The sequence below is a fragment of the Ictidomys tridecemlineatus genome, chromosome 3 (genome assembly GCF_052094955.1).
Source record: "Ictidomys tridecemlineatus isolate mIctTri1 chromosome 3, mIctTri1.hap1, whole genome shotgun sequence".
NCBI classification, from domain to species: Eukaryota; Metazoa; Chordata; class Mammalia; order Rodentia; family Sciuridae; genus Ictidomys; species Ictidomys tridecemlineatus.
Window position 1 is genome coordinate 76369044 of NC_135479.1, and position 27792 is coordinate 76396835.

At 36.4% G+C, this 27792-nt stretch overlaps 1 protein-coding gene across 14 annotated transcripts in view; it reads left to right on the forward strand.

Annotated features, from left to right (window-relative positions):
* The window catches only part of Dock3 (dedicator of cytokinesis 3), a 586580-nt gene that overhangs the window by 64175 nt on the left and 494613 nt on the right, over positions 1-27792 (forward strand). For all 14 annotated transcript variants that reach the window (XR_013436504.1, XM_078043258.1, XM_021727520.2 and 11 more), the window contains exon 2: positions 1236-1319. Coding sequence is in view for 13 of the 14 variants with exons in the window: in XM_078043258.1 (XP_077899384.1) it covers positions 1236-1319 (84 nt within the window). In the remaining variant the exon portion in view is untranslated. The remainder of the gene's footprint in view (positions 1-1235; positions 1320-27792) is intronic.

Genomic DNA, 27792 nt, shown 5'->3' on the forward strand with positions numbered 1-27792 from the left:
TGGCTGTCCACTGACTTCAGAGCTTATGTGAAGTTCTCAGTGCAGGCAGGCTACTGCTCTTAGGGGACTATCTCCACTGCTGTAGAGACCCAAGATGGCAGCAGTGGAGGAGCCCCACATTGGTAGATGGGAGTCCACACAGTATTGGTGGCTAGAGTTCCTGCACGTAGGAATTTGCTGGTGTCTTGCGTGGGAGTGCCTGTGATTTGTGCTCGGGTGGGTGGCTGAAAGTTCTGCATCAGTGCTGTACCCTGTAGTTCTCTTTGGGCTAGTAGTTGGGAGACTTCCTCTGAAGCTGAGGCATGGAGCCCTGGACAGTCACGGTGACTGTGATTCCTACGCAGGAGCAGGGGTATCACTCTCAGAGACTGAAGTATCACTACTTGAGTCCCAGGTCATGGAGTGACACAAAATGCTGCCTCCCTCTGTCCTGCCATCTTGGATCTCCCAGTTGATAATTATTTTTTATAGTATGATTTTATAAAGTTTTCAATGTTTTGTTAATGTCATACTTTTTCTTTTTTAGCCCCCCCCAATCAGCTGAGCTAGGTGTTTTCAATGTCAATGTTTTCAGAGAACTAAAGTTTAGATTATAATGCTTGATAGATGGTAGTGAAAGGTTTTTTTTTTTTTAAGACTGTGACATGGCTATTCTTTGTTATTTATATTCTTAAATAGATTTTGGAATCAATTTGTCAGTTTCCCAAAATTAAAGACATAAGATTTTTATTACTATCTGTTGCTGTTCTCTGTTGTACATTTGCTTTCTATTTCATTAATTTTTGTTCTAATTTTTCTTATGAGAATTTTATTTCTCTCTATATATTTAAGTTTATTTTATGATTCTTTAAAAAATGCTTTAAAATGTCTATTTATAGTAGATAAGATGTTCCGAATGTTAATTTTTACAAAAATAATAGGCATATACTTGCCCAAAAGTATAAATGAAGTAGATCATGTTAAGGGAGAATCTATTTACAGAAATGTTTTCATACATGCGTATATGCTCATATCATTCAGGAATAATTTTGCTATAGTGTATAATGAAGTGTCATTGTCCTGAACTATTTAATATTACCTTTCAAAACGTAGTAACTAAGTTGGAAGAGTGTCATACATTAGAAAGAGGAATTAGTAAGGAAGGGAGAGTGTAGATTGAAGAGACCTTAGTGTTTAATTCAGAAACCCTAAGTATTTAGACATGCTAACTGATGTGTATATTCTTGCTTTTGTAGTGATATGCAGCTTTCGGGGATCTGTTCCTCAAGGATTAATCTTAGAAATAGGAGAAACAGTCCAGATTCTTGAAAAATGTGAAGGTAAGTGTGTAGCTATAAAGATCATAAGTAATTCTGATAATATTATGTGTGTTTATTTTGTGTTATAAAGTCATTTTTTGGGGGGGTAGATGGCTGGGGAAGGGGTTCTGGGGATTGAACTCAGTGATACATAAGCACTGAGCCACATTTTCAGCCCTGTTTTTTGCATATTGTTTAGATGCAGGGTCTCACTGAGTTGCTTTAGCGCCTTGCTTTTCCTGAGGCTGGCTTTGAACTTGCAATCCTCTTACCTCGGCTAAGCAATCACTTTGAAGCCATAATTGATCACATTAATAAATACTGTTATAAAAAGCTTCCTGATCTATGTTCAGCACAAAGATTTGAGAGTTTTTTTTTAAATCTAGTAGTGCCAATTATATAATTAATTGTTGGTTGCCAGAACAATATATATATATATATATATATATATATATATATTTTTTTTTTTGTACCAGGGATTGAACCCAGTGGTGCTTTACCACTGAGCCACATCCCAGCCATTTTTAATATTTTATTTAGAGACAGGATCTCACTGTGTTGCTTAGAGCTTAGCTAAATTGCTGAGGCTGGCTTTGAACTCATGATTTTTCCTGCTTCAGTTTCTTGAGACACTGGGATTACAGGCATGCGCCATTGCGCCTGGCTGTCAGAACATGATTTTTACATAGTGTGTCAAAGGATTATGTCTGATTTCCTACAAATGTTCTACCTATCTTATCTACATTTGAATAAATTGTAAAAAGTTCATTTTTGTGTTTCTGTCATATTGACTAGGTGTCTTTAGCTATAATTGGGTAAAAAGTATACTCTGGTGAAGGTTGGCTTGACTATTATCCTCTTCTGTGGCATATATATGTACTTACAGTATAAAATTTATGAGTTCTTGAAATTTATCATGTTCTTCAAAATTGTGCACAAAATTCAACAAGACTTATGGGAAAAATAAAGGAATGGAGAAATCATGCAAAATTGGAGCATTAACGAAAACAAAATTAATACCATGGGAAATAACTTGCTTAGTCTAGTATGGCTGTTCAACCTGAGTAGAAGCCATCTCATATTATATAATGGAGAGGGCATGGAGATAATGCATATGAAAGTGGAGCTCTAATGTTGGGGCACTGTTAAGATGATGTAAGAGGAAATGCAATCTGCCATGACCCTGGGGCCAAATAAATTTAGAAGTGCACTTTTCTGAAAGTGAGTTTTAGTGTTGCACTTACTTAAAAAATTCTTAAAACAGAAGCATAAATCATCATTTTTTCATGACAAAAACTTAGCAAAATAAGAATAGAAGGTAATTTTCTTAGCCTGATGAAGAATTATAGCAACCATCAGTTGTAAAATATCCAATTGTGAATATTCAGTTGTGAAAAATAATTTTCACACTATTCTCAAAATGAGACAAGGATACTTGCCATCACTATTCCTATTGATTAAGATAATAATAATAAAGAATGGAAAGGAAATATTGCAACATTCATTTGTAGATATTATTGTGTATAAAATATCCCAATAAGACCCATTTTAAAAGACTACAAAAATAAGGGAATTTAGTAGGTGTGATGACTAAAATGTCAGTATTTTAAAAATACATTTTTATATGTTTACAAAAAGAATCAGAAGATGAACTAAAGAAACAATGCTGTTTAGTACTAAAAAACACCAAATGCCAAAGAGTAAATCCAATGGAAAAAAAATCTACATTAAAAAATACAAACATTGATAGAAATGAAAGGAAATCTAAATAAATGAAGGTATTTATTATGTTTATGGATTGAAAGAGTCTTTTGTAAGACTACAAAAAGCACTAACCATGAAGAAAAAATTTGATGTTATGTGTTTTTAAAATGAATATCTTCTGCGGTTCAAAAGATATGAAAGATAAGGAAAAGGCAAATCTCACAGTGTGTGAGCTATTTGATAATATATGGGTATTTAGAGTATATGAGGAACTACTACTACAAATCAAAAATTAAAAAACAATCCAGTAGAAGAATAAGCAGGTCTAATAGGTGCTGTACAAAACAGATACCATCGTGGCCCATACATACAGAAATGTTCTTGTTAGTCATTAGGGCAGTGCACATTAAAACTATAATGAGAGACCATCAAATAGCCACTATAATGACTAAAATTCTGGCAGTCCCAAGTGCTAGTGAGTATGTGGAACAACAGAAATTTTCATACATGCTTGTAGGAGAGAAAATAGGATTACCATTATGGAAGCTCTTTGGCACTATGTACTAAAGCTGAATACACATATACCTTATAATTTAGTAGTTATACTCATAAGTATAAACCCCAAAGAAGAATACTCTGCATAAAATGACAGTAGTAACTTTATTCAGAATAGCCCTAAACTGGAAAAAAAAAACATCAAATGTTCATCACCAATAGAATAGGTCAGTAAATTGTGCTATGTTCATGCAATCAAATATGAACATGGAAAGGAAAATGAATTATTGCTACTAAGAATACAGATGGAAAACCATAGACATACTCTTGGAAAAAAGAAGCCAGACATAGAGTTGATACTATTTTACACAACAGCATATACATAACAGGTCACATTTGTCAGAATAGTAGTTATCTTTTTCATTTTTCTTCTCAGTACTGGGAATTGAAACCATAGCCTTATTCATGTTAGGCAAGTACTCTATCACTAATCTACATTTTCAGTCTTTTTATTTCCAGTGGTCGTGTTGGGGGCAACATCATATTAAAAAGCTTCTGCATACACAGTAAAGAAAGCTGAAGATTGGGAGAAAATCTTTTTGCCAGTGACTCCTCTGACAAGGGATTAATATTCAAAATATATAAAAAATTCAAAAAACACCAATCACTCCCAAAGAGTCATTGAATAAATGGGCAAAAGAATTAAACAGACATTTCTCAAAAGAAGAAATAAAAATGGCCAACAAATATATGAAAAAAGTTCAACATCTCTAGCAATCAGGGATATGCAAGTATGATTTCTTTTTAATTTTTTATTTGTTCTTTTTTAGATATACCTGACACTAGAGTGTATTTTGACTTATTATACATACATGGAGTATACCTTTTTCTAATTAGGATCCCATTCTTGTTGTTGTACATCATGTGGTGTTTCACTGTATATTCATATATGAACATGGGGAAGTTATGTCCAATTCATTTCACTGCCTTTCCTATCTACATTGAGGTTTTATTTCACTCCAATAGGAATAGCATTCTTCAAAAATACAAATAATAATAAATGTTGGGGGGGGAAATGGTATACTCATATATTGATGGAGAGACTACAAATTTGTACAATCTCTTTGGAAAGCAGCAGGGAGACTCCTGAAAAAACTAGATACCATATGACCCAGCTATTCCACTTATTGGTATTTATCCAAAATAACTAATCAGCATACTATAGTTACATGATACATTAATGTTGATAGCAGCACAATTCACAATAGCCAAGTTATGAAACCAGCCCAGGTGTTTCTCAACAAATGAGTGTATAAAGATAATGTGACACACACACACACACACACACACTGGAATTTCACTGAACCCTAATAAGAATGGACTTATGTCATTTTCTGGTAAGTGGGTAGAATTGGAGAACATCATCCTACATGAAATAAGCCAGACTCAGAAAGTCAAGGATTGAGTGTTTTCTCTCATATGTGGGAAATTAGACCAATATAAAGGGAAAAAAACTCGGAGAACCCCATAAAAATAGAAGAGAGATCAGTCGAATAGAGGAAGACAATTGAGGGAGAAGGAGGAAAGTTGGGAAAAGGAACTGTGAGTGAAATTAATCCAATTATGCTACATACATATATGAATATATCACAGTGAATCCCACCTTTTTGCATATCTATAAAACATCAATTAAAAGAAAACTAAATAAATAGAAGGAAGACCAGCAGAAGAGAGAAAGGAACAGAGGGAGGGAGAAGGGAGGGAAGAAGTAGAACTGGGGTCTGAATTGGAGCAAATCATATTCCATGCATGTATGATTATGTCAAAACTAACTCCACCCCACTATTATGTATAACTATAATTCACTACTAAAAATATAAAACCAAAAACAAAATAGTAAAAATTTATGTTTTAAAATTGATTTATTGATTGCCATATCCAGCTTATTGTACTCATAATCTATCAGAAAAGTAATGCACATTTAAAAAATTAAGCACAATTGTACTTTCAAAGAAAAATATAGCCCTTAGTTCAATTGAGTAAATGTTTATTGAGTACTTATATGCAGGGCAGAAAAGAAAGAATATAAACCTTTCCCTGGAGGGACTTATAGAATTACAGGGAAAAACAGGTACATTAAAAATAACTATAATAAAATGAACTATATATGATGTAGGTATTTAGAAAGCTTGTTGGTGAGAAAAAGATTGGGGAAGGCCTGATAAATGTTTTCAAATAAATATCTCCTAAATAGCTAGGACTTATTCCTGAATCCATGTTATCACAGACAATGATTGTGGTTCTCAGGTAGATAAAAGTTTAGTCTGTGGAAATGAAAATTCAAAAGGAGTTATACAAAATTTGCTTTTCTTTGTTGTCAAAAGTAAGTCTGAACTAATCACACTTCATCCCCCCAACCCTCCTAGCTTTTCATTCTTTTAGATGATTAAAAAGATTTATTGAGACTTTATAGCTGTTCATTCCCTAATAAAGTTATCCTTGTCATCTTTCTACTTTGGTTGACTGGTATATTTTTAAAAATCAGCAGTTTTCAGAACTACTCTTTTTTAAAAAATTATTTTGAGATAGAGTTATGCTCAGTGGACCTTTTTTTTTTTTTCAACTTTCCATACCTGTACATTTTATTTATTTATTTATTTTTCCCCCCTCCCCTCCCCTCCCCTTTTCTCATCCCTGTTTAATGTAAATCTTCTTAAGCTCTTCGTCCTTACCCTGTCCTTGTTTACTCCCCTTATATCAAGGGGGTCATTTGGTATTTGTTTTTTAACGATTGACTAGCTTCACTTAGCATAATCTGCTCTAATGCCATCCATTTCCCTCCAAATTCTATGATTTTGTCGTTCCTTAATGCAGAGTAATACTCCATTGTGTATAAATGCCACATTTTTTTATCCATTCATCTATTGAAGGGCATCTAGGCTGATTCCATAATCTTGCTATAGTGAATTGTGCTGCTATGAACATCGTTGTAGCAGTGTCTCTGTAACATGCTCTTATTAGGTCTTTAGGGAATAGACCGAGAAGGGGAATAGCTGGGTCGAATGGTGGTTCCATTCCCAGCTTTCCAAGAAATCTCCATACTGCTTTCCAAATTGGCTGCACCAATTTGCAGTCCCACCAGCAATGAACAAGAGTGCCCTTTTCCCCGCATCCTCTCCAGCACTTATTGTTGTTTGACTTCCTAATGGCTGCCAATCTTACTGGAGTGAGGTGGTATCTTAGGGTAGTTTTGATTTGTATTTCTCTAACTGCTAGCGATGGTGAGCATTTTTTCATGTACTTATTGATTGATTGTATGTCCTCCTCTGAGAACTGTCTGTTCAGGTCCTTGGCCCATTTATTGATTGGGTTATTTGTTATCTTATTGTCTAATTTTTTGAGTTCTTTGTATATTCTGGTTATTAGGGCTCTATCTGAAGTGTGTGGATTAAAGATTTGTTCCCAGGATGTAGGCTCCCTGTTTATCTCTCTTATTGTTTCTTTTGCTGAGAAAAAACTTTTTAGTTTGAGTAAGTCCCATTTGTTGATTCTAGTTGTTAACTCTTGCGCTATGGGTGTCCTATTGAGGAATTTGGGGCCCGATCCCACAGTATGTAGATCATAACCAACTTTTTCTTCTATCAGATGCCGTGTCTCTGATTTAATATCAAGCTCCTTTTTTAAGGTCTGCTATCAACATGAATGTTTCATGTAACTAATTTTAAGCTGTCTCCAGCTTAAAATCCTCCTACCTCAGCCTCTGGATACAGGCGTGTGTCACCATGCCTGACAGCGGTTATATTTTTCTTTTCTTTTCCCCTCCCTCCCTCCTTCCCTCCCTCCCTTTCTTCTTTCCTTCCTTCTTACAATAGTGGAGTGCATTACATTCATAATTATCCATTCACAGCATAATTTTTTGTAACTTTGTATATAAAGTATGTTCACACCAAATTATGCCATTATACATGAGCACTCTTATTTTTTTGCATACAATTTTTAATACCTTTATACCACAATTTATCATATCTGTATTTGTATATAAGGTATGTTTACATCAAATTCACATCTTCATACATGTATTTTGTATACTGATGACCGTCTCCTTCTACCATCCTAGCTATTTCCCTTCTCCCTCCCTTTCCCTCCCCCCATTTCCTATCTAGAGGTAATTTTCCTCCCATGCTCTCCCTCCCTACCCCACTTTGACTTACCCTCCCCTTATATCAGAGAAAATATTCAGCATTTTTTTTAGGATTGGCTAACTTGACTTAGCATAATCTTCTCTAATGCCATCCATTTCCCTGCAAATGCCATGATGTTATTCTTTTTTAATACCGAGTAATATTCCATTGTGTATAAATGTCACATTTTTTTTTATCCATTCATCCACTGAAAGACATCCAGGTTGGCTCTACAGTTTAGCTATTGTGAATTGTGCTGCTATAAACATTGATGTGGCTGTGACCCTGTAGTATGCTGTTTTTAGGTCCTTCGGGTATTGTCCTAGAAAAGGAATAGCTGGGTCAAATGGTGGTTTCATTCCCAGCTTTCCAAGGAATCTCCATACTGATTTCCAAATTGGCTACACTAATTTGCAGTGGTTATATTTTTAAGGGTGTATATATGTTGGTGAGTGAGAGAAGATATACCTGGGTTTGGGGATGCTTTTAAAGTTTTATTTATTTGAATAGTGGTCATACAACTGTGTTATTCTCTGATAATTTAGGAAGGGAAATACCAATACCAAGATCTGAAACATTTGAAAGGAATTGACTTTTGTCTATTTTTGTGTTGAAAATTGTTTTCTAGATCCCATTCCATCCATTTTCTTTGTCAGCTTTCTAAATTTTGTGAAGAAAATCATCTAGGAGTTTGTTGAGAAAAATCAGGGAAGGTAAATTTTTTTTGGGATGCCTGAAAATGTTTCTATTTTGCTCTCATACTTGATTGATAATTTGATTTGATATAGAATCCTCGATTGAAAATTATTTATTTTCATACATTTCAAGGCATTGCTTCATTTGTTGTTGCATAAAAATATGACATTCTGGATTTTTGATCCTTCACTTTCTGAAAGCTTTTGGGCTGTTTTTATTTCTAGGATTCTGACATTTTACAGTGTTATACCTTTGGGTATGTAGTTTTTCCTTCATTTATTACTTATGCTGAATATTCATTGGACCTTTTCAATCTGGAAAATAATGTCTTTACACTTTCAGAATTTTTCTCTTTAATTTTAGTATTTTTTTTTTCTGTTCTTAGACATCCTGTAACTTGCAAGGTGATCCTCCAGTGTAGGCTGATTCTGTAAATTTATCCTTTTCCTTCTACCTTTTATATATTTTATCTTTTATCTCTTTGTCCTAGAAAATATAGGTGATATTATCTCTCAAAACCTTAGATTTTTGTTCCTGCTCTTCCATTTCCAAGAGTATTTTCTTTCTACTTTATTCTGCTTGGTGGATATAAATCTGTTTTTCTTTTTTGAGGCTATTTCTTCTCTGATTCTCCTACCTCTCTCTTCTTCATTTTTCTCTGTTTTTGTCTCTGTGTTTTGTGTTTGAGGCTTTGCTTAAGTGACTGGTGAACCTTGGTTATGCAGGTTATGAGGCTGAGGAGGGAAACGTTTCACCCTGATACCTTATCAGGTAACTACCTTGATATCTGCATTTCATTAGATTTTCCTACTCTGCCCCAGCCAAATACTGCTGTACTTAAGCCATTTTTCTTCTCAATTAAGTACCTATTTTGAGAACTAATTTTTAAGTACTTTACATGGGAGTTTAGATGCTTTATCTCATTGTCCTAGCTGTAGGGGTTAGAATCTGTTTTCCATTTGGTGCTTATGTCTGTCTCTATGCCTGGGCCAAGTTTTCAAGGGGTGACTCGACTCTGCAGTTTTCAGACTGTGTGAGAATGGAGGGATATCTAGTTTACTTGTTGGACAGGACAGAGGAAGAAGTGTAGCATTCTGCTTTTCTTGAAAAGTTTTAACTCGTTTTTTTTTTCTCCTTTGTTTTTCTTATCAGGTCCATGGCTTCCCAGGCCTTCTGAACTATCAGAAGATTTTCTAGGGGCTTTTGTTTTTATTTTTGGTGGGAATGGACTCCTGTTTGCTTCTCTGTTTGTACACTTAGATCTAAGTATTTGTCTGCTTTTAAAATTCTAAGAGTTTTAAGTGCTTTGTGTCTGCTTTCATGTAAACAATCTTTTCTTAGGCTATGTGCATTTATTAATTTATTTTTAGTTATTGCAGTTTTATAGAGATTTTTGGAAGGGGGCAGAAATTATCAGTTGTGTTTCATCTAGTTTTTAAGATGAAATCTAAAATTTAATTTTAAAGATGAATCTGTTTTTTTCAGTTATTTAATTGCTGATTAGTTACTGTTTAAATACTGAGGGTTACTTTTAGGCTGTATTTTTTTCCTTAAATATTTAAGCATAGCTTTATACTACTACAGTGAAGTACCTGAAACAACTATATGATGAGAAAGGTTTACTTAGCTCATAATTTTGGAGATTCAAGTCCAAGATCAGAAGGCCCTGTGGATTTGGTGTCTTGAATGCAGGCAAGAGCAAGCAGTTATATCTAAAACTAGGGTAGAGTTGGGGAGAGGGAGAGAGAGAGAAGTGTTTATAATTCCCTTTGAGGGCATGCTCCTGGTTATCTGAGACCTCCTACTAGGTCTTACCTTTTAAAGGTAGTGTTACCTTCTAACACTACCACCCTAGGGACCAAGCTTGGTGGACACTCAGTCTACACTCAAACCGTAGCATTCTGCCCAGGTCCTTCAGGGTTCGTGTCCATCCTACAATGCAAAATGTGTTCATTCCATTCCCAAGAATCCCAGAGTCCTAGTTTGTTTCGTATTGCTCTGAAGTCCAAGTTCACAGTCTAATCTGTTAGCCCTGGTAGGGAAAAAAAATAAACAAAACAAGTGACATATTTCCAAGATACAATGGTGAGACAGGTACTAGGTGAGTACACCTATTCCAAAAGAGGTGAACAGGGAAATAGATAGGAGGATTTGGCCCAAAGCAAGACTGAAACCTAGCAGGACAAACACTAAATCCTATAGCTTCATGTCTAGTATCTGGGGCAAACTGCAGTAGGATGTGGTCCCAAAGGACTTGGACAACCCTGCCCTTTCAGCTTTGCTGGTAGCAGCCCACATGGTTACTCTCAGAGGCTTATTTTACTCTCTGCTTTCAGTTTGCCCTAATGGGTGCTGCGCACTGGCACCTATACCTTTTGGCTATGAGTTGCAGGTTCACTCCAACAGCTCCATTAAATAAATATTGCCCCATCCAGGACTCCTAGCAAAGACTTGGATTCAGCAGCCCATTGCCTAGCTTCCCAAGATTTCCTCTGAAATGTCTGTGGAAGTAGCTAGGACCACTTAACTCTTGCATTCTGCAAGCCTGCAAAAGCAGCATCATGTGGACCATGCCACACACTTTCACTAGCATGAGTTGCACCTTGGCCCTTGTGAACCACTGCTTTCGTTGTGGAGCCTTTTTCCAGGTAAACTGGATAGGTGGGTTGGGGAGCCCTGGGTACTCCAGGGCTCTCTTCTGAGATGATTTTTGTTGTGTAAAGAATTTGAAAAAAATTTGCACTTCTGTACATTGTGATGGGAGCAGTGACCTTGCAGATTTATGAGATACTCTTGAGGCAGCTTTCCTTTCGTTCCAATGCAAAGCATTTAGCTTTTTATTTACTATAATCTCTTTAGCAACTGCACCTTCTTGACTGTACCCTTATATGCTTTTTTGCTTCTTTCCTGGCCAGATAGCAGATTTAAAAAAAAATTATTCATTCTGAGTTTTACATTATGCCTATTGGTCATGCCATTGTTTTGAATGCTAGTGTGTGCAGTTAAAGTAACCAAGAAGCAATTTCATACTCTGTTGTTGAGATATTTCCTCTGCCACATATTCTAGTTCTTCATCGTCATTGTCATCATCATCATCATCATTATTGATTGATTGATTGATAGATTGGTTGAAAGAGGGTCATTCTATGTTACCCAGACTGGCTTGGAACTCCTGGGCTAAAGTGATCATCCTGCCTCAGTTTCCTCATTAGCTGGGTCTATAGGCATCTCCCATCACACCCAGCTCTAGTTTAATACTTTTAAATTAGACCTTCCATAAAGCTCTAGGGCATGGACACTGTTCAGCCAAATTCTTTGCAATAATGTGACAAGGGTATCCTTCACTCTAATATCCAATGGAATATTCTTCATTTATCTTTGAGACCTTGTCATCATGGCTTTACTGTCTACATTTCTTTCAGCATTCTGATTATTACTACTAAGTTGGTCTTTAAGATATTTATAGCTCTTTACTAGTTTCCTTGTTATCTGAGCCCTTAATAGAATCATTTGTAATTCTCTGTTTAAAATTACAATGCTGACTTCACATTTTTTAAAATATTTTTTTATTGGTTGTTGAAAACATTATAAAGCTCATGATCTTTCATACTTTGACTCAATTGGGTTATGAACTCCCATTTTTACCCCAAATACAAATTGCAGAATCACATCGGTTACACACTCACATTTTTACATAATGGCATATTAGTGACTGTTGTATTCTGCTACCTTTCCTATCCCCTACTATCCCCCCTCCCCTCCCCTCCCATCTTCCCTCTCTACCTCATCTGCTGTTGTTCAATTCTCTCCCTTGTTTCCCCCCCTTTTCCCTCACAACCTCTTCTATGTAATTTTGTGTAACATTGAGGGTCTCCTACCATTTCCATATGCTTTCCCTTCTCTCTCCCTTTCTCTCCCCCCACTCGTCTTTGTTTAATGTTAATCTTTTCCTCATGCTCTTCCTCCCTGTTCTGTTCTTAGTTTCTTTTTTTTATATCAAAGATGACATTTGGCATTTGTTTTTTAAGGATTGGCTAGCTTCGCTTAGCATAATCTGCTTTAATGCTATCCATTTCCCTGCAAATTCTATGATTCTGTCATTTTTTATTGCTGCGTAGTACTCCATTGTGTATAGATGCTTATCCATTCATCTATTGAAGGGCATCTGGGTTGGTTCCACAATCTAGCTATTGTGAATTGTGCTGCTATGATCATTGATGTGGCAGTATCCCTATAGTACGCTCTTTTAAGATCCTCAGGGAATAGTCCGAGGAGGGCGCGATAGCTGGGTCAAATGGTGGATCCATTTCCAGCTTTCCCAGGTATCTCCATACTGCTTTCCAAATTGGCCTTACCAATTTGCAGTCCCACCAGCAGTGTACAAGTGTACCCTTTTCCCACATTCTCGCCAACACTTACTGCTGTTTGACTTCATAATGGCTGCCAATCTTACTGGAGTGAGATGGTATCTTAGGGTGGTTTTGATTTGCATTTCTCTGACTGCTAGAGATGGTGAGCATTTTTTCATGTGCTTGTTGATTGATTGTATGTCCTCCTCTGTGAAGTGTCTGTTCAGGTCCTTGGCCCATTTGTTGATTGGGTTATTTGTTATCTTATTGTTTAATTTTTTGAGTTCTTTGTATATTCTGGATATTAGGGCTCCATCTGAAGTGTAAGGGGTAAAAATTTGTTCCCAGGATGTAGGCTCTCTATTTACCTCTCTTATTGTTTCTCTTGCTGAGAAAAAACTTTTTAGTTTAAGTAAGTCCCATTTATTTATTCTTGTTATTAACTCTTGGGCTATGGGCGTCCTATTAAGGAATTTGGAGCCCGACCCCACAATATGTAGATTGGAGCCAACTTTTTCTTCTATCAGATGCAGAGTCTCTGATTTGATATCTAGTTCCTTGATCCATTTTGAGTTAACTTTTGTGAATGGCGAGAGAAAGGGATTCAGTTTCATTTTGTTGCATATGGATTTCCAGTTTTCCCAGCACCATTTGTTGAAGATGCTATCCTTCCTCCATTGCATGCTTTTAGCCCCTTCATCAAATATAAGAAAGTTGTAATTTTGTGGATTGGTTTCTGTGTCCTCTATTTTGTACCATTGGTCCACCCGCCTGTTTTGGTACCAGTACCACGCTGTTTTTGTTACTATTGCTTTGTAGTACAGTTTGAACTCTGGTATCGCTATACCTCCAGATTCACACTTCCTGCTTAGAATTGCTTTTGCTATTCTGGGTCTTTTGTTTTTCCATATGAATTTCATGATTGCTTTATCTATTTGTACAAGAAATGCTGTTGGGATTTTGATTGGCATCACATTAAACCTATAGAGAACTTTTGGTAATATCGCCATTTTGATGATGTTAGTTCTGCCTATCCATGAACAGGGTACATTTTTTCATCTTCTAAGATCTTCTTCTTCTCTCTCTCTTTAGGGTTCTGTAGTTTTCATTGTATAAATCTTTCACCTCTTTTGTTAGATTGATTCCTAAGTATTTTATTTTGTTTGAGGATATTGTGAATGGAGTGGTTTTCCTCATTTCCATTTCAGAAGTTTTGTTGCTGATATACAGGAATGCCTTTGATTTATGCGTGTTGATTTTATATCCTGCCACTTTGCTGAATTCATTTATTAACTTTAGCAGTTTCTTTGTAGACCCTTTTGGGTCTGTTAAATATATTATCATGTCATCCGCAAATAGTGATAATTTAAGTTCTTCTTTTCCTATTTTTATGCCTTTAATTTCTTTTGTCTGTCTAATTGCTCTGGCTAGTATTTCAAGAACTAAATTGAATAGAAGTGGTGATAGAGGGCATCCCTGTCTTGTTCCAGATTTTAGAGGGAATGTCTTCAGTTTTTCTCCATTTAGGATGATGTTAGCCTGAGGTTTAGCATATATAGCTTTTACAATGTTGAGATAAGTTCCTGTTATCCCTAATTTTTCTAGTGTTTTGAACATAAAGGGATGCTGTACTTTGTCAAATGCTTTTTATGCATCTATCGAGATGATCATATGGTTCTTGTCTTTAAGTCTATTGATGTGGTGAATAACATTTATTGATTTCCATATATTGAACCAGCCTTGCATCCCAGGGATGAATCCTACTTGATCATGGTGCACAATTTTTTTGATATGCTATTGTATTCTGACTTCACATTTTTAGGCATAATAGTAATTTTAGGTATTAATAGTAATGATCTTACCCTTTTTGACAGTTTTACTATGTAAGTTAGCTTTTTGTTATTATAATGAAATATCTAAGACAGGATGTTTCATAAAGAAAAGAAGTTTATTTTGTTGTATAGTTTTGGAAGCTGAATATCTAAGCAATATGGTATAGGCTCTTATGAGTGTCTCCCTTGGGGTTGAATCATGGTGGGAGTGTATATATGAGCAAGTGGTCACATTTCAAACTGATGTTCAGAGAGAGGAGGGTGGAGGAGGAGGAGGAGGAGGGGGGAGAGAGAGAGAGAGAGAGAGAGAGAGAGAGAGAGAGAGAGAGAGAGAGAGAGAGAGAAAATACATGCGTATGTGCATGCACACGTGCACAAGAGTGACTAGGGTCCCATAATCTCCTTTGAAGACAGACTTTTAAAGACCAGAGGGCCTACCACTGTGCTCTGCCTGTTAATGTTCTACCATACTGTCCAGTACCAAGCCCTTAATATAATGAACCATTAGGGAACAGTCACATTACACTCAAACTGTAGTGCCTGCTCTTCTAGTTATTTTACTTACTAGTTCTTTTTTAAAGACAAACAGAGGAATAACCTAACATATCGTGAATGCCTAGTATTAAACAACAAAAACAGGAAATATTTCCTTATTATTCTGTGTTCAGAAGAATATCATTGTGAATATAAGTATTAAGTAGGCAGTGAGTAAAGGGCCCCTTTACATCAGTAGAGTAGCTCCTGTACTGTGGGTACAAATATACAACAGGTTCTTTATCCATTCATCTGTTGAAGGGCATCTAGGTTGGTTCCACAATTTGGCTATTATGAATTGTGCTGCAATGAATATTGATGTATGCTATTTTTAAGTCCTTTGGGTATAGACCAAGGAGTGGGATACCTGGGTCAAATGGTGGTTCCATCCCAAGTTTTCTAAGAAATCTCCATTACTGCTTTCCAGATTGGCTGCTCCAATTTGCAGTCCTACCAGCAATGTATGAGTGTGCCTTTCCCCCAACATCCTCACCAACACTTTCTCTGATCTTTTCAAGTTTTACTTCATTGTCTTGATTTGTGGTTCATAGTCTGCTTTGATATGGGTCTTTCATATTCCTGCTGTAGATGTCTCACTTGATTCCAGCTTCTACTTTACTTTGAGCATTTCATTCTTATTCTGATTTGACTTATCTCCCTGTTCTTGTGTTGCCTGTATCCCTAAGTTCGATGCCGGCTTTTCTGTAAGAGCATTGCTATGATGAAGCTTGTTTTTTCCATGAGTTTTATAATAGTATAGTTTCAAATGTTTTAAATAGTGGATTTCTCTTTAAAAGTGAAATTGAATAAACTATTCCTTAAATTAGTCAAAGATTAAAAAAATGATCTTTTATCCAAAGGGATCTAAGCATTATAAATGTTGATTAATTTTTAATGCTTTTTTTGGTGAGCAGTGCGAATCGAAATGTTCATCGTTATTTTGTTTGCAGAGGGAGAAGTGATGCATTCAGTATTTATGTTTTTTCAAGGTGAGTCAGTAAGTAGACAGGATCAGCCAGGGTTTAGTCATCTAGAAGTCCTCTGATTTTCTTTTTCAAATTTTTGATTTGTTCGTATTTCTAACTAGTAAGACTATTTTGTGCTAAATTTTTATGTTTAAATATAATTTCCTTTTTCTCATCTTGTCTTATAATATTAAGACTAAGAGTCAATAGCATCAAAAGTTGAAAGAAGCTATTCCGTTGTTGTCATGTTATTGAAAATTATGTAGCAAATAATTAAGGATACTACTAGGTTGGAAACTATTTTTATTACTCTCTACTGTTCTTTGGTGCCATTTACTAGTGACATCTAAATATTCAGTTTTAAAGAGCTTATATGGATAAAGTTTACATCTTTCTGATGAAAAGACTTATAGCTATAAAAATATGTATTAAGGAGGACTGTGGGAAGATGGCGGCGGGAAGGGAGTAAGCCACCCTGTGCCCCGAGCTGCCGCGCCCGCAGCGTGTGTTGCCGCTTCTTAAAAGAAAAAGTAGAGATCATTAAAAAAGATCTGTCAACAAAGATTAAGCACCATGCCAAGAAAGGGGCCAAGGTGGAGTGAGTTCGTCACGACTCCAGCGGGAGTGTAAGGCTGCGGTCCCCGGCCCCTTTTCCCCCTCCTCTCCGCCTTTCCGCCTCGGTTGTCTCCCCCCATCTCTCCTCCTGCGCTCGCTCTCTGAATCTCGATCTCAATTTCTTTCCTCCGCCCTGCTCGCTCTCTCGCGTGCCCAGTCACCTGGCCGGAGCGGGCCCTGCGGCGCCGCCTCCCCTCCCCCAGCCGTACCCCCTCCCAAGGTGTCCCGAGTGCCGCAGCTGCTTCCTGCGGAGCTCGTTAGAGCAGACTCTTCACCAGGTGAGTGAGCTGCCGACCCGAAAAATGGAACAGCTGATGAGTGACAATTTAAAATCTAAGGGATCCAACATGGCGGCAGGGGCAGAGAGATCAAGTCTCTGACCCCTTCAGCTGCGCGGACATAGGGAGATGTAAACTGTCTAAATGCTGTTTGCTCAGGATCACTAGGCAATGCTGAGCTGACGTGGATCTGGGGTGAAGAGTCTGGGCCTCTTGGAACACACTGAGCCTGGATTGGCTGCATCAAAGCTCCGGTTCGCCTGCTTCTCGTGACTCAGCACTAAGGATCCCTGGTCGGCCCTCCTGAACTTATAGAGGTAAAAGCCAACCGAGCCTTCATAGGCAGTGGCCACAGGTTTGAAACGGGGCTTGGGAGAGACAGGACCCACCCGTTGCATTGGTCACCCGGCAAAGGGAACGAATGGTCACCATTTGCATGGGATACCACCATGGCAGAGAACTGATGTCATGAGCGGAGGAGATAACCTCATTGAAAATAGCGGCAACAGGTGTGTAATCCCCTAGCCATCCCTCTCCACACAGCAGGAAAACCTTAAGGGCCCCTCCCAGCTCTCCCATGAGCGCCATAGCCAGACCGAGGGAATCAGGAGTGACGCGGGACTAGCGGCACGGAACTGACGGCTGTCGCTCCCACCAGTGCTGACAACTGAGGTCCCTTGCATCAGGTACCAGGGGAGCGGATACCGGAGGGCAAGCAAATTCGCTGGGGGTTCTCAGGCCCAAGCTCTACAAACTTAGGGTCTGAGGGACGCAAACAGGGAGAGTATGCCCAGACATTCATGAAAACAGGGCTTCCAGGAGCACCAGACCTGTTGTGTAGCCAGTATTGTGGTGAGTGTCACAGGTGACCAGGGCCTGGCTTGAGGAAACACAAGAGAAGGCCCTAGGCACTCAGGATTGGAGACCCGCACAGTCTGGGAGGAAGAGCTGCTGCACAGTGATTGGTTCCCACCTATAGAGAAGAGAAGCTTGGCCCAGTGGGCATAGCTCTACCTACTGGTAGAGAAGTTAATCAAGCTCTATGACTGCATTTATTATTATTATTATTATTATTTTTTCATTCATTTTCATTTTTTGTTGTTGTTGTTCTTAAACTTTTTTTAATGTTTTCAATTTTTTAAATTCTTTTTATTTTATTATTTTAAATGTTAATTTCCATTTTTTATTATCATTATTTTTGTTGTTGTTGTTTTAAATTTTTGTTTTTTCTTTTTCTTTCTTTCTTTTCTATTTTTTTCTTTTGTCTTTTCATTTCCTTTCAATTTTCTTATTCCCCCTTCCTTGAATTCTACCTGCTTACTCTCATTCTCTTTAGTGACTTCTTCCCTTCCCTTCTAATATCTTTCCTCCCAAGCATCAAATAAATTTATAAGAGTAAACAGTAACTCAGCAGTCAAACAGAACAAGAAGTAACATGAGCAGCATAAAAAAGCAAGGAAGAAAAGGAGTACAAACAATGAAGGACAGCCTAAATATTCAGGAGGACCTAGAGTCATCAGAAAAATGGTCATATAAAGAACTCAAGGAATACCTTAGACAGATGGAAAGGAACCTTAAAGAGTATATGAGACAACAAATCCAAACAGTGAAAGAACACATTGAAAAGGAATTACATAAACAGATAAAAGAAGAAGTTAAGCATCTTTATCAGGAGATAGAGATTATAAAAAAATCAAACAATAATTCTAGAAATGAAGGAAATGATAAACCAAATTAAAAAATCAATTGAGAGTATCACTAACAGAGTGGAGCAAGTAGAAGCCAGAACGTCAGATAATGAAGACAAAATATATCATCTTGAAAAGAGTCTAGCCAACTCAGAAAGGCTGGTAAAAAATCACGAGAAAAACATCCAAGAGATATGGGAGAACATAAAAAAAACCAAACTTACGAGTCATCGGGGTAGAGAAAGGTACAGAGATTCAAACCAAGGGAATGAGTAAGTTGCTGAATGAAATAATTACAGAAAACTTTCCAGAAATAAAAAAGGAAACAGATATACAAATTGTAGATGCCTACAGGACACCGAGCACACAAAATCACCATAGACCAACGCCAAGACATATTGTTATGAAGATATTCGATATACAGAACAAAGAGAAAATATTAAAAGCTACAAGAGAAAGGACGCAGATTACATTCAGGGGTAAACCAATAAGGTTAACAATGGATTTTTTATCAAAGACGCTGAAATTGAGTAGATCCTGGAACAACATATTTCAAACACTGAAAGACAATGGATGCCAACCAAGAATTCTGTATCCAGCAAAATTAAGCTTCAGGTATGACAACGAAATCAAAATCTTTCATCATAAACAAAAGCTAAAAGAATTTGTAGCCAGAAAACCAGCATTGCAGAGCGTCTTGAGCAAAACACTACACGAGGAAGAAATGAAAAACAACAACCAAAACCATCAGTGGGAAGTGCCTTGGTAATGACAGAGGGCGGGGGGAGAGCTAATCATGGAGAAACAATCTAAATTAAAAAAAAGGTAAATAATCAAACATGGCTGGCAGTACAAAACATATATCAATAGTAACTCTAAATGTTAATGGCTTAAACTCTCCAATAAAGCGACATAGGGTAACATGGATTAAAAAAACAAATCCAACAATATGTTGCCTCCAGGAGACACATCTGATTGGAAAAGACATACACAGGCTGAAGGTGAAAGGTTGGGAAAAAATATACCACGCACATGGTTCTCGTAAGCAAGCAGAGGTGGCCATCCTCTTATAGAATAAAATCGACTTCAAGACTAAGTTAATCAAAAGGGATAAAGAAGGACATTATATACTGTTAAAAGGAACCATTCACCAACAAGACATAACAATTATCAATATTTATGCACCAAATAATGGTGCTGCGACGTTCATAAAACAACCTCTCCTCAAGTTCAAGAATCAAATAGACCATAACACAATAATTATGGGTGACTTCAACACACCTCTCTCACCATTGGACAGATCCTCCAAACAAAAGTTGAATAAAGAAACTATAGAACTCAATACCACAATCAATAACCTAGACTTCACTGACATATATAGAATATGTCAACCATCATCAAGTGGATATACTTTTTTCTCAGCAGCACATGGATCCTTCTCAAAAATAGACCATATATTATTGCACAGGGCAACCCTCAGTAATTATAAAGGGGTGGAGATGCATTTTATCTGATCATAATGGAATGAAACTGGAAATCAATGATAAAAGAAGGAAGGAAAAATCCTACATCACATGGAAAATGAACAATATGTTACTGAATGATCAATGGGTTACAGAAGACATGAAGGAGGAAATCAAAAAATTCTTAGAGATAAATGAAAATACAGACACACATATTGGAATCTATGGGACAATGAAAGCAGTTTTAAGAGGGAAATACATCGTCTGGAGGTCATTCCTCAAAAAAAGGAAAACCAACAAATAAATGAGCTCACACTTCATCTCAAAGCCCTAGAAAAGGAAGAGGAAAACACAACAAATGTAGCAGAAGGCAAGAAATAATTAAAATGAGGAGAAATCAACGAAATTGAAACAAAAGAAACTATTGAAAAAAATTAACAAAACTAAAAGGTGGTTCTTCAAAAAAATAAATAAGATCGACAGACCCTTAGCCATGCTAACGAAGAGAAGAAGAGAGAGAACTCAAATTACTAACATACGAGATGACAAAGGCAATATCACAACAGATGCTACAGAAATACAGAAGACAATTAGAAATTATTTTGAAAACCTATATTCCAATAAAATAGAAGATAGAGAAGACATTGATAAATTTCTTAGGTCATATGATTTGCCCAGACTGAGTCAGGAGGATACACACAATTTAAACAGACCAATATCAATGGATGAAATAGAAGAAGCCATCAAAAGACTACCAACCAAGAAAAGCCCAGGACCGGATGGATATACAGCGGAGTTTTAGAAAACCTTTAAAGAAGAATTAATACCAATACTTTTCAAGTTATTTCAGGAAATAGAAAAAGAGGGAGCTCTGCCAAATTCATTCTATGAGGCCAACATCACCCTGATTGTGAAACCAGACAAAGACACTTCAAAGAAAGAAAACTACAGACCAATATCTCTGATGAGCCTAGATGCAAAAATCCTCAATAAAATTCTGGTGAATCGGATACAAAGGCACATCAAAAAATTGTGCACCATGATCAAGTAGTATTCATCCCTGGTATGCAAGGATGGTTCAATATATGGAAATCAATAAATATTATTCACCACATCAATAGACTTAAAGATAAGAACCATATGATCATCTCGATAGACGCAGAAAAAGCATTCGACAAAGTACAGCAACGCTTTATGTTCAAAACACTAGAAAAACTAGGGATAACAGGAACTTACCTCGACATTGTAAAAGCTATCTATGCTAAGCCTCAGGGTAGCATCATTCTGAATGTAGATAAATTGACGGCATTCGCTCTAAAATCTGGAACAAGACAAGGATGCCCTCTATCACCACTTCTATTCAATATAGTTCTCAAAACACTGGCCAGAGCAATTAGACGAAAGAAATTAAAGGCATAAAAATAGGAAAAGAAGAACTTAAATTTTCACTATTTGTGGATGACATGATTCTATACCTAGAAGACCCAAAATGGTCTGCAAAAAAAACCTTCGAGAACCAATAAATGAATTCAGCAAAGTGGCAGGATATAAAATCAACACACATAAATCAAAGGCGTTTCTGTATATCAGTGACAACTGATATAGAGAAAACTTTTGAAACGGAAATGAGAAAAACACTTCATTCACAATATCCTCAAAAAAAAAAATTCTTGGGAATCACCCTAACAAAAGAGGTGAAAGACTTACACAATGAAAACTACAGAACCCTAAGTAGAGAAATAGAAGTAGATCTTAGAAGATGGATAAATATACTCTGTTCACGGATAGGCAGAACTAACATCATTAAAATGGCGATATTACCAAAAGTTCTCTATAGGTTTAATGCAATGCCAATCAAAATCCCAATGGCATTTCTTGTAGAAATAGAAAAAGCAATCATGAAATTCATATGGAAAAATAAAAGACCCAGAATAGCAAAAGCAACTCTAAGCAGGAAGTGTGAATCAGGAGGTATATTTCAAACTATATTACAGAGCAATAGTAACAAAAACAGCATGGTACTGGTACCAAAACAGGCGGGTGGACCAATGGTTTAGAATAGAGGACACAGAGACTAATCCACAAAGCTACAACTATCTTATATTTGATAAAGGAGCTAAAAGCATGCAATGGAGGAAGGATAGCATCTTCAACAAATGGTGTTGGGAAAACTGGAAATCCATATGCAACAAAATGAAACTGAATCCCCTCCTCTCGCCATGCACAAAAGTTAACTCAAAGTGGATCAAGGAACTAGATATCAAATTAGAGACTCTGCGTCTGATAGAAGAAAAAGTTGGCTCTGATCTACATATTGTGGGGTCCGGCTCCATATTCCTTAATAGGACACCCATACACAAGAGTTAATAACAAGAATCAACAAATGGGACTTTCTTAAACTGAAAAGTTTTTTCTCAGCAAGAGAAACAATAAGAGAGGTAAATAGGGAGCCTACATCATGGGAACAAATTTTTACTCCTCACACTTCAGATAGAGCCCTAATATCCAGAGTATATAAAGAACTCAAAAAATTAGACAATAAGATAACAAATAACACAATCAATAAATGGGCCAAGGACTTGGACTAACACTTCACAGAGGAGGACATACAATCAATCAACAAGTACATGAAAAAATTCTCACCATCTCTAGCAGTCAGAGAAATGCAAATCAAAACCACCCTAAGATACCATCTCACTCCAGTAAGATTGGCAGCCATTATGAAGTCAAACAACAACAAGTGCTGGTGAGGATATGGGGAAAAGGTTACTCTTGTACATTGCTGGTGGGACTGCAAACTGGTACAGCCAATTTGGAAAGCAGTATGGTGATTCCTGGGAAATCTGGGAATGGAACCACCATTTGACCCAGCTATTGCCCTTCTCGGACTATTCCCTGAAGACCTTAAAAGAGCATGCTACAGGGATGCTGCCATATCGATGTTCATAGCAGCACAATTCACAATAGCTAGACTGTGGAACCAACCCAGATGCCCTTCAATAGATGAATGGATAAAAAAAATGTGGCATTTATACACCATGGAATATTACGCAGCACTAAAAAATGACAAAATCATGGAATTTGCAGGGAAATGGATGGCACTAGAGCAGATTATGCTTAGTGAAGGTAGCCAATCCCTAAAAAACAAATACCAAATGTCTTCTTTGATAGAATGAGAGTAACTAAAAACAGAGCAGGGAGGAAGAACAGGAAGAAAAGATTAACATTAAACAGAGACATGAGGTGGGAGGGAGGGGAGAGAAAAGGGAAATTGCATGGAAATGGAGGGAGACCCTCATTGTTATACAAAATTACATGTAAGGGGTTGTGAGGGGAATGGGATAATAAACAAGGAGGGAAATAAATTACAGTAGATGGGGTAGAGAGAGAAGATGGAGGGGAGGGGATGGGGGATAGTAGAGGATAGGAAAGGTAGCAGAATACAACAGTTACTAATATGGCATTATGTAAAAATGTGGATTTGTAACTGATGTGATTCTGCAATCTGTATTTGGGTAAAAATGGGAGTTCATAACCCACTTGAGTCTAATGTATGAAATATGATATGTCAAGAGCTTTGTAATGTTTTGAACAACCAATAATAAAAAATCTATTATTTTTAAGAAATGGTTTATATACAAAAATCATCATGGAATTTGAAATTAAATTACTTAGTTTGCATTTGTATAATATAGGCCTAATTTTTTTAATATTATTACTTTTATATTCCTTTGAACAATTTTACATATGCTTGTAAATTAAGTTAATGTTTAAAAATAAATAAGAATTTTATTTATGCTCAGTACCCACCATGTTTTGAGGAATAATAGATAATACACATTCATTATTTTAAGTAGTTTCCCCTATAGCCTTGTGAAACATTACCACCTTTAATAGTTGAGAAAAGTAAAGCTTAAAGATACTGAAGGGAACATAGGTGGGATGTGGCAGAACGAGGGTTAGGATTCTCCTTGTCTTCCCTGAGTATTAAGCTATTGGAAATTCACTGAGTGACTAGTTTTGGAAAGACCAATTATATAAGAATTCAGTTATTATCTTGAGATTCCTTTCTTTCTTTTTGCAAAAATTTTTATGATAAATTTTTATTAGTATTGTTAGTTCTATTTCTAGGTAGAATTTCATCAGTGCTATTGTACTCTAGCTAGCCCTCGTTGAGCCCTCACTAGTGACCTTCCACACACTTTGCACTCATAATTTCTCATAAGCCTCCCTTTTGCAGATGAAGACCTGGATATAGAGTGAAATAATGACACACATGTTTCTTATAAAAGCTTTATTTATTTTTACCATTTATATGCCACATGATCCTGGGTAAGTTCTCTAGCAAAAGCACCAGTTTGTACAATTTAATATTGAAATTAAATTGCCAGTCTCCTAGGGTGGTTGAGCATGTTTGTAAAAAAACATTTTCCATGGTATACATGTTACCCAACAAATGTTTACTGAGTCTGATTTTGAGGATAGAAGGAACCAGAGGCGTCATATGATATTGTTTGACCAGTCCTTATCCTATGAACTTACAGTTGATTTCCCAGAACCCACCTTACCCACTCAGATGTATTAGTTCCAGATAGTTATGGCAGAGACTTATCTGGAAAAGTGTAGCTAGACTAAAGTAATTCTTTATCTTCTCTTTGATTTATGCAACCTATCCTGGGATGTAATTAGCATAGGCTAGCTTTGAGGAGAAGAGCAGGATGGGCATTCATGGAATCATAATCTGAGATGATCTCATTGAGGAGGCATAGACACTTATTGCCACCATTATTGATACTTTTCTCAGTGTGTAAGTCAGCAGAGTTGGGCAAAGGGGCCAACATGATATTAATCTTGAGATTCATTTTTAAAGTCTATTGGGTATGTGGACTTGTTCTTTCTCATAGTAGTTTACTAAGTGGATGAATGAACATTTAATGTATTTATGATTTTTACTATTTTTGGATACAACCAATTGTGGCTAATAAATTATGGTTTTCTAGTCATCAGGAAAGTTTTCATTCATGGAGCAGTAAATGGGAGTTTTTTGTTTTTGATTCTCAATAATGTTGACTTTTGATTTTTGAGAAGTTTTTATAATTGTTAAGTTCCAGTTTCTTTTTTTTCCACATTTTTTTATTGGTGCATTGTAGTTGTACATATTGATGGGGTAAATGAGTTTTTAAACTTAGTAACAGAATTTAGGCTATCTGAAAAAGAAACTTTAGGGTTTGAAGTTTTATATACATAAGTGTTTGCTTCCTCCTTGGTCTTGAAGATAGCTTGTAACAGGCAGGGAAGGATTGTAATTTGTTTCATAGTTCTGTATATGGTAATTTCAGAAATCAGATTTATCAGGATTTCAAAATGGTGTTGATAATTTAAATCTCTGATGGGCTTTGATGAGTGGTTCCAGGAAATCAAACTGATAGATCTTTTCTTTTTGTGTTCTCAAGTCTTACCTATTCATTGCCATTTCTGAGTGTATATGGATATACCTTCGGCTTTGTGGAGAGAATAATGGGATGGATGTTGGGACTAGAAATAGAACTGTGATTCTATTTCTAGTTGTGTTGTGGATTATTTATTGATGATAAGCATGCTTCAATTTCTTCTTCTGTAAAATCAGCCAGATAGCATTTTTTTTTTTTGGTACTGGGGATTGAACTCAGAGGCAGTCGACCACTGAGCCACATCTCCAGCCCTATTTTGTATTTTATTAGACACAGGGTCTCAAGGAGTTGTTTAGCAACTCACTTTTGCTGAGGCTGGCTTTGAATTTGCAGTCCTCCTGCATCAGCCTCCCAATATTGGGATTACAGGTGTGTACCATTGTGCCTGGCCAGATAGCTATAGTTAATAGAAATTTTAGGTGGATAAATTAACTAATATTCTTTGAGCTATTACCAGGAAAATCACAGTTTATATTCAGCTTTGCCATTGATGATGTTTCTCCCAATCTTTCCATTATAGTTTACTTGCATGTTCCTGTTGGGACTCATTAAAGAAGGCATATCTTTGTGTTATTATATATTTAATTCCTTTTTAAATTTGAAATGTCTATAAAATAGCAAACTGTGTAAAAACAAATGTTATACCATTTACATCTACATAAATGTTGTCATTATAATAAGCACTTTAGCAGATTATATAATTATTTTTAAAATATTGAGGTTTTATCAAAAAGTATTTGGAATTCTGGACTGGGGTTGTGGCTCTGTGCTAGAGTACTTGCCTAGCACATATGAGGTACTGAGTTTGATCCTCAGCACCAAACAAAATAAATAAATAAAGGTATTGTGTCTATTTAAAAAAAAGTATTTGGAATGTCTCTCAGAGTAAGCTTAAAAACTGTGAAATGTAAAAATTGGTTGCCATGTTGAAAAGATTGTTTGGAAGCTTTTGGGTTATAATGGACTATTGAGTATTTGCATTTAATTTTACTTCTTGCTAAAGTACCATGAAAACAAAAATACACAAGGGAAAAAAAATTGGAAAGGAACTGAAAGAGTAGAAACCTTGACTTAGCAGATTTGAGACAGCTGAATCCCAAGCTGCTAGAGGGAAAAACTTAAAATTAACCTCATTTACACACTGTATCTTCAGAAATTATAGGAAATTATAGCCCAAGATATTTTGAACTGAGAATGAATATGTGTAGGTCTTCTTCAGTTCATCTAATTTAGTAGCTGTCTTTCTCTGATTCTGTCAGCAGTTTTGAGGACTATTTTTTCATTAAGTTTAAATAGAGTATCTCAGGATTAGGAGATTTAATGTGGAGTTGAGGAAATGGATTCCATACTGTAAACTGGATTTCTTAACAGTAGACTTACTAAATATTAAGTACTGAAACTTCTAGTCTTCATTCTACATGTGGCTCTTGAAATTTTGGCAGCCAGACCATAATCTTTTAAGCGGAAGCAGTCTGTCCAGGGCAAGAAGGGCCTGCACATGCTAAGTGTGCCAGCTTTTTGATTTATTGCCTGTGAATTCCAAACACACTCCTTTTGGCTTTTCTGTATAATACTAGAGCTGGAGTCAGTATGTGACAAGGTACATTTCTTGCCCCTGCCCCCGTTTTTAACTTACATATTCGAGTTGTATGTGTTTATGAGATTTGTTGTTACATGTTCACTCATTTGACTCAACACAATATAATTTGACCAGTATCACTCTCCAGCACTTCATTCCTCCCTCCCATCCCTTGGTTTCTTTACGTATCTTCCTTTGATTTTTTTTTTGGAACTAGGGGTCAAACCCAGGGCTTTGCGAATTCAAGGCATATGTTTTGCCACTGAGCTCATCCCAGCCCTCCCTTTGATTTTATGGAGATCTACCCTCATCTTTTTTTCTTTTCTCTCTAGCTTCTGCATATGAGAGGAAACATAAAAACCTTACTCTTCTGAGTTTGACTTATTTCCCTTAACATCATGGTCTCCAGTTCCATCCATGTTCCTGCAAATGCTGCAATTTCACTTTTCTATTTGGCTGAATAAAACTCTATTGTGTATATAGACCACATTTTTTTTTTGGATTTAACCAAATTTGTTCTTTATAAAATAATTATCTTCTCTCAGGTAATATTCATATGTGGCATTTAAAAAACTGGGATGCACAAACTAGTCCCAAATATATACCTGCAAATTGGAACAACATTTTTGTTTTGGTTTGTTTAGCTTTTTGAGTTCTTTATATAC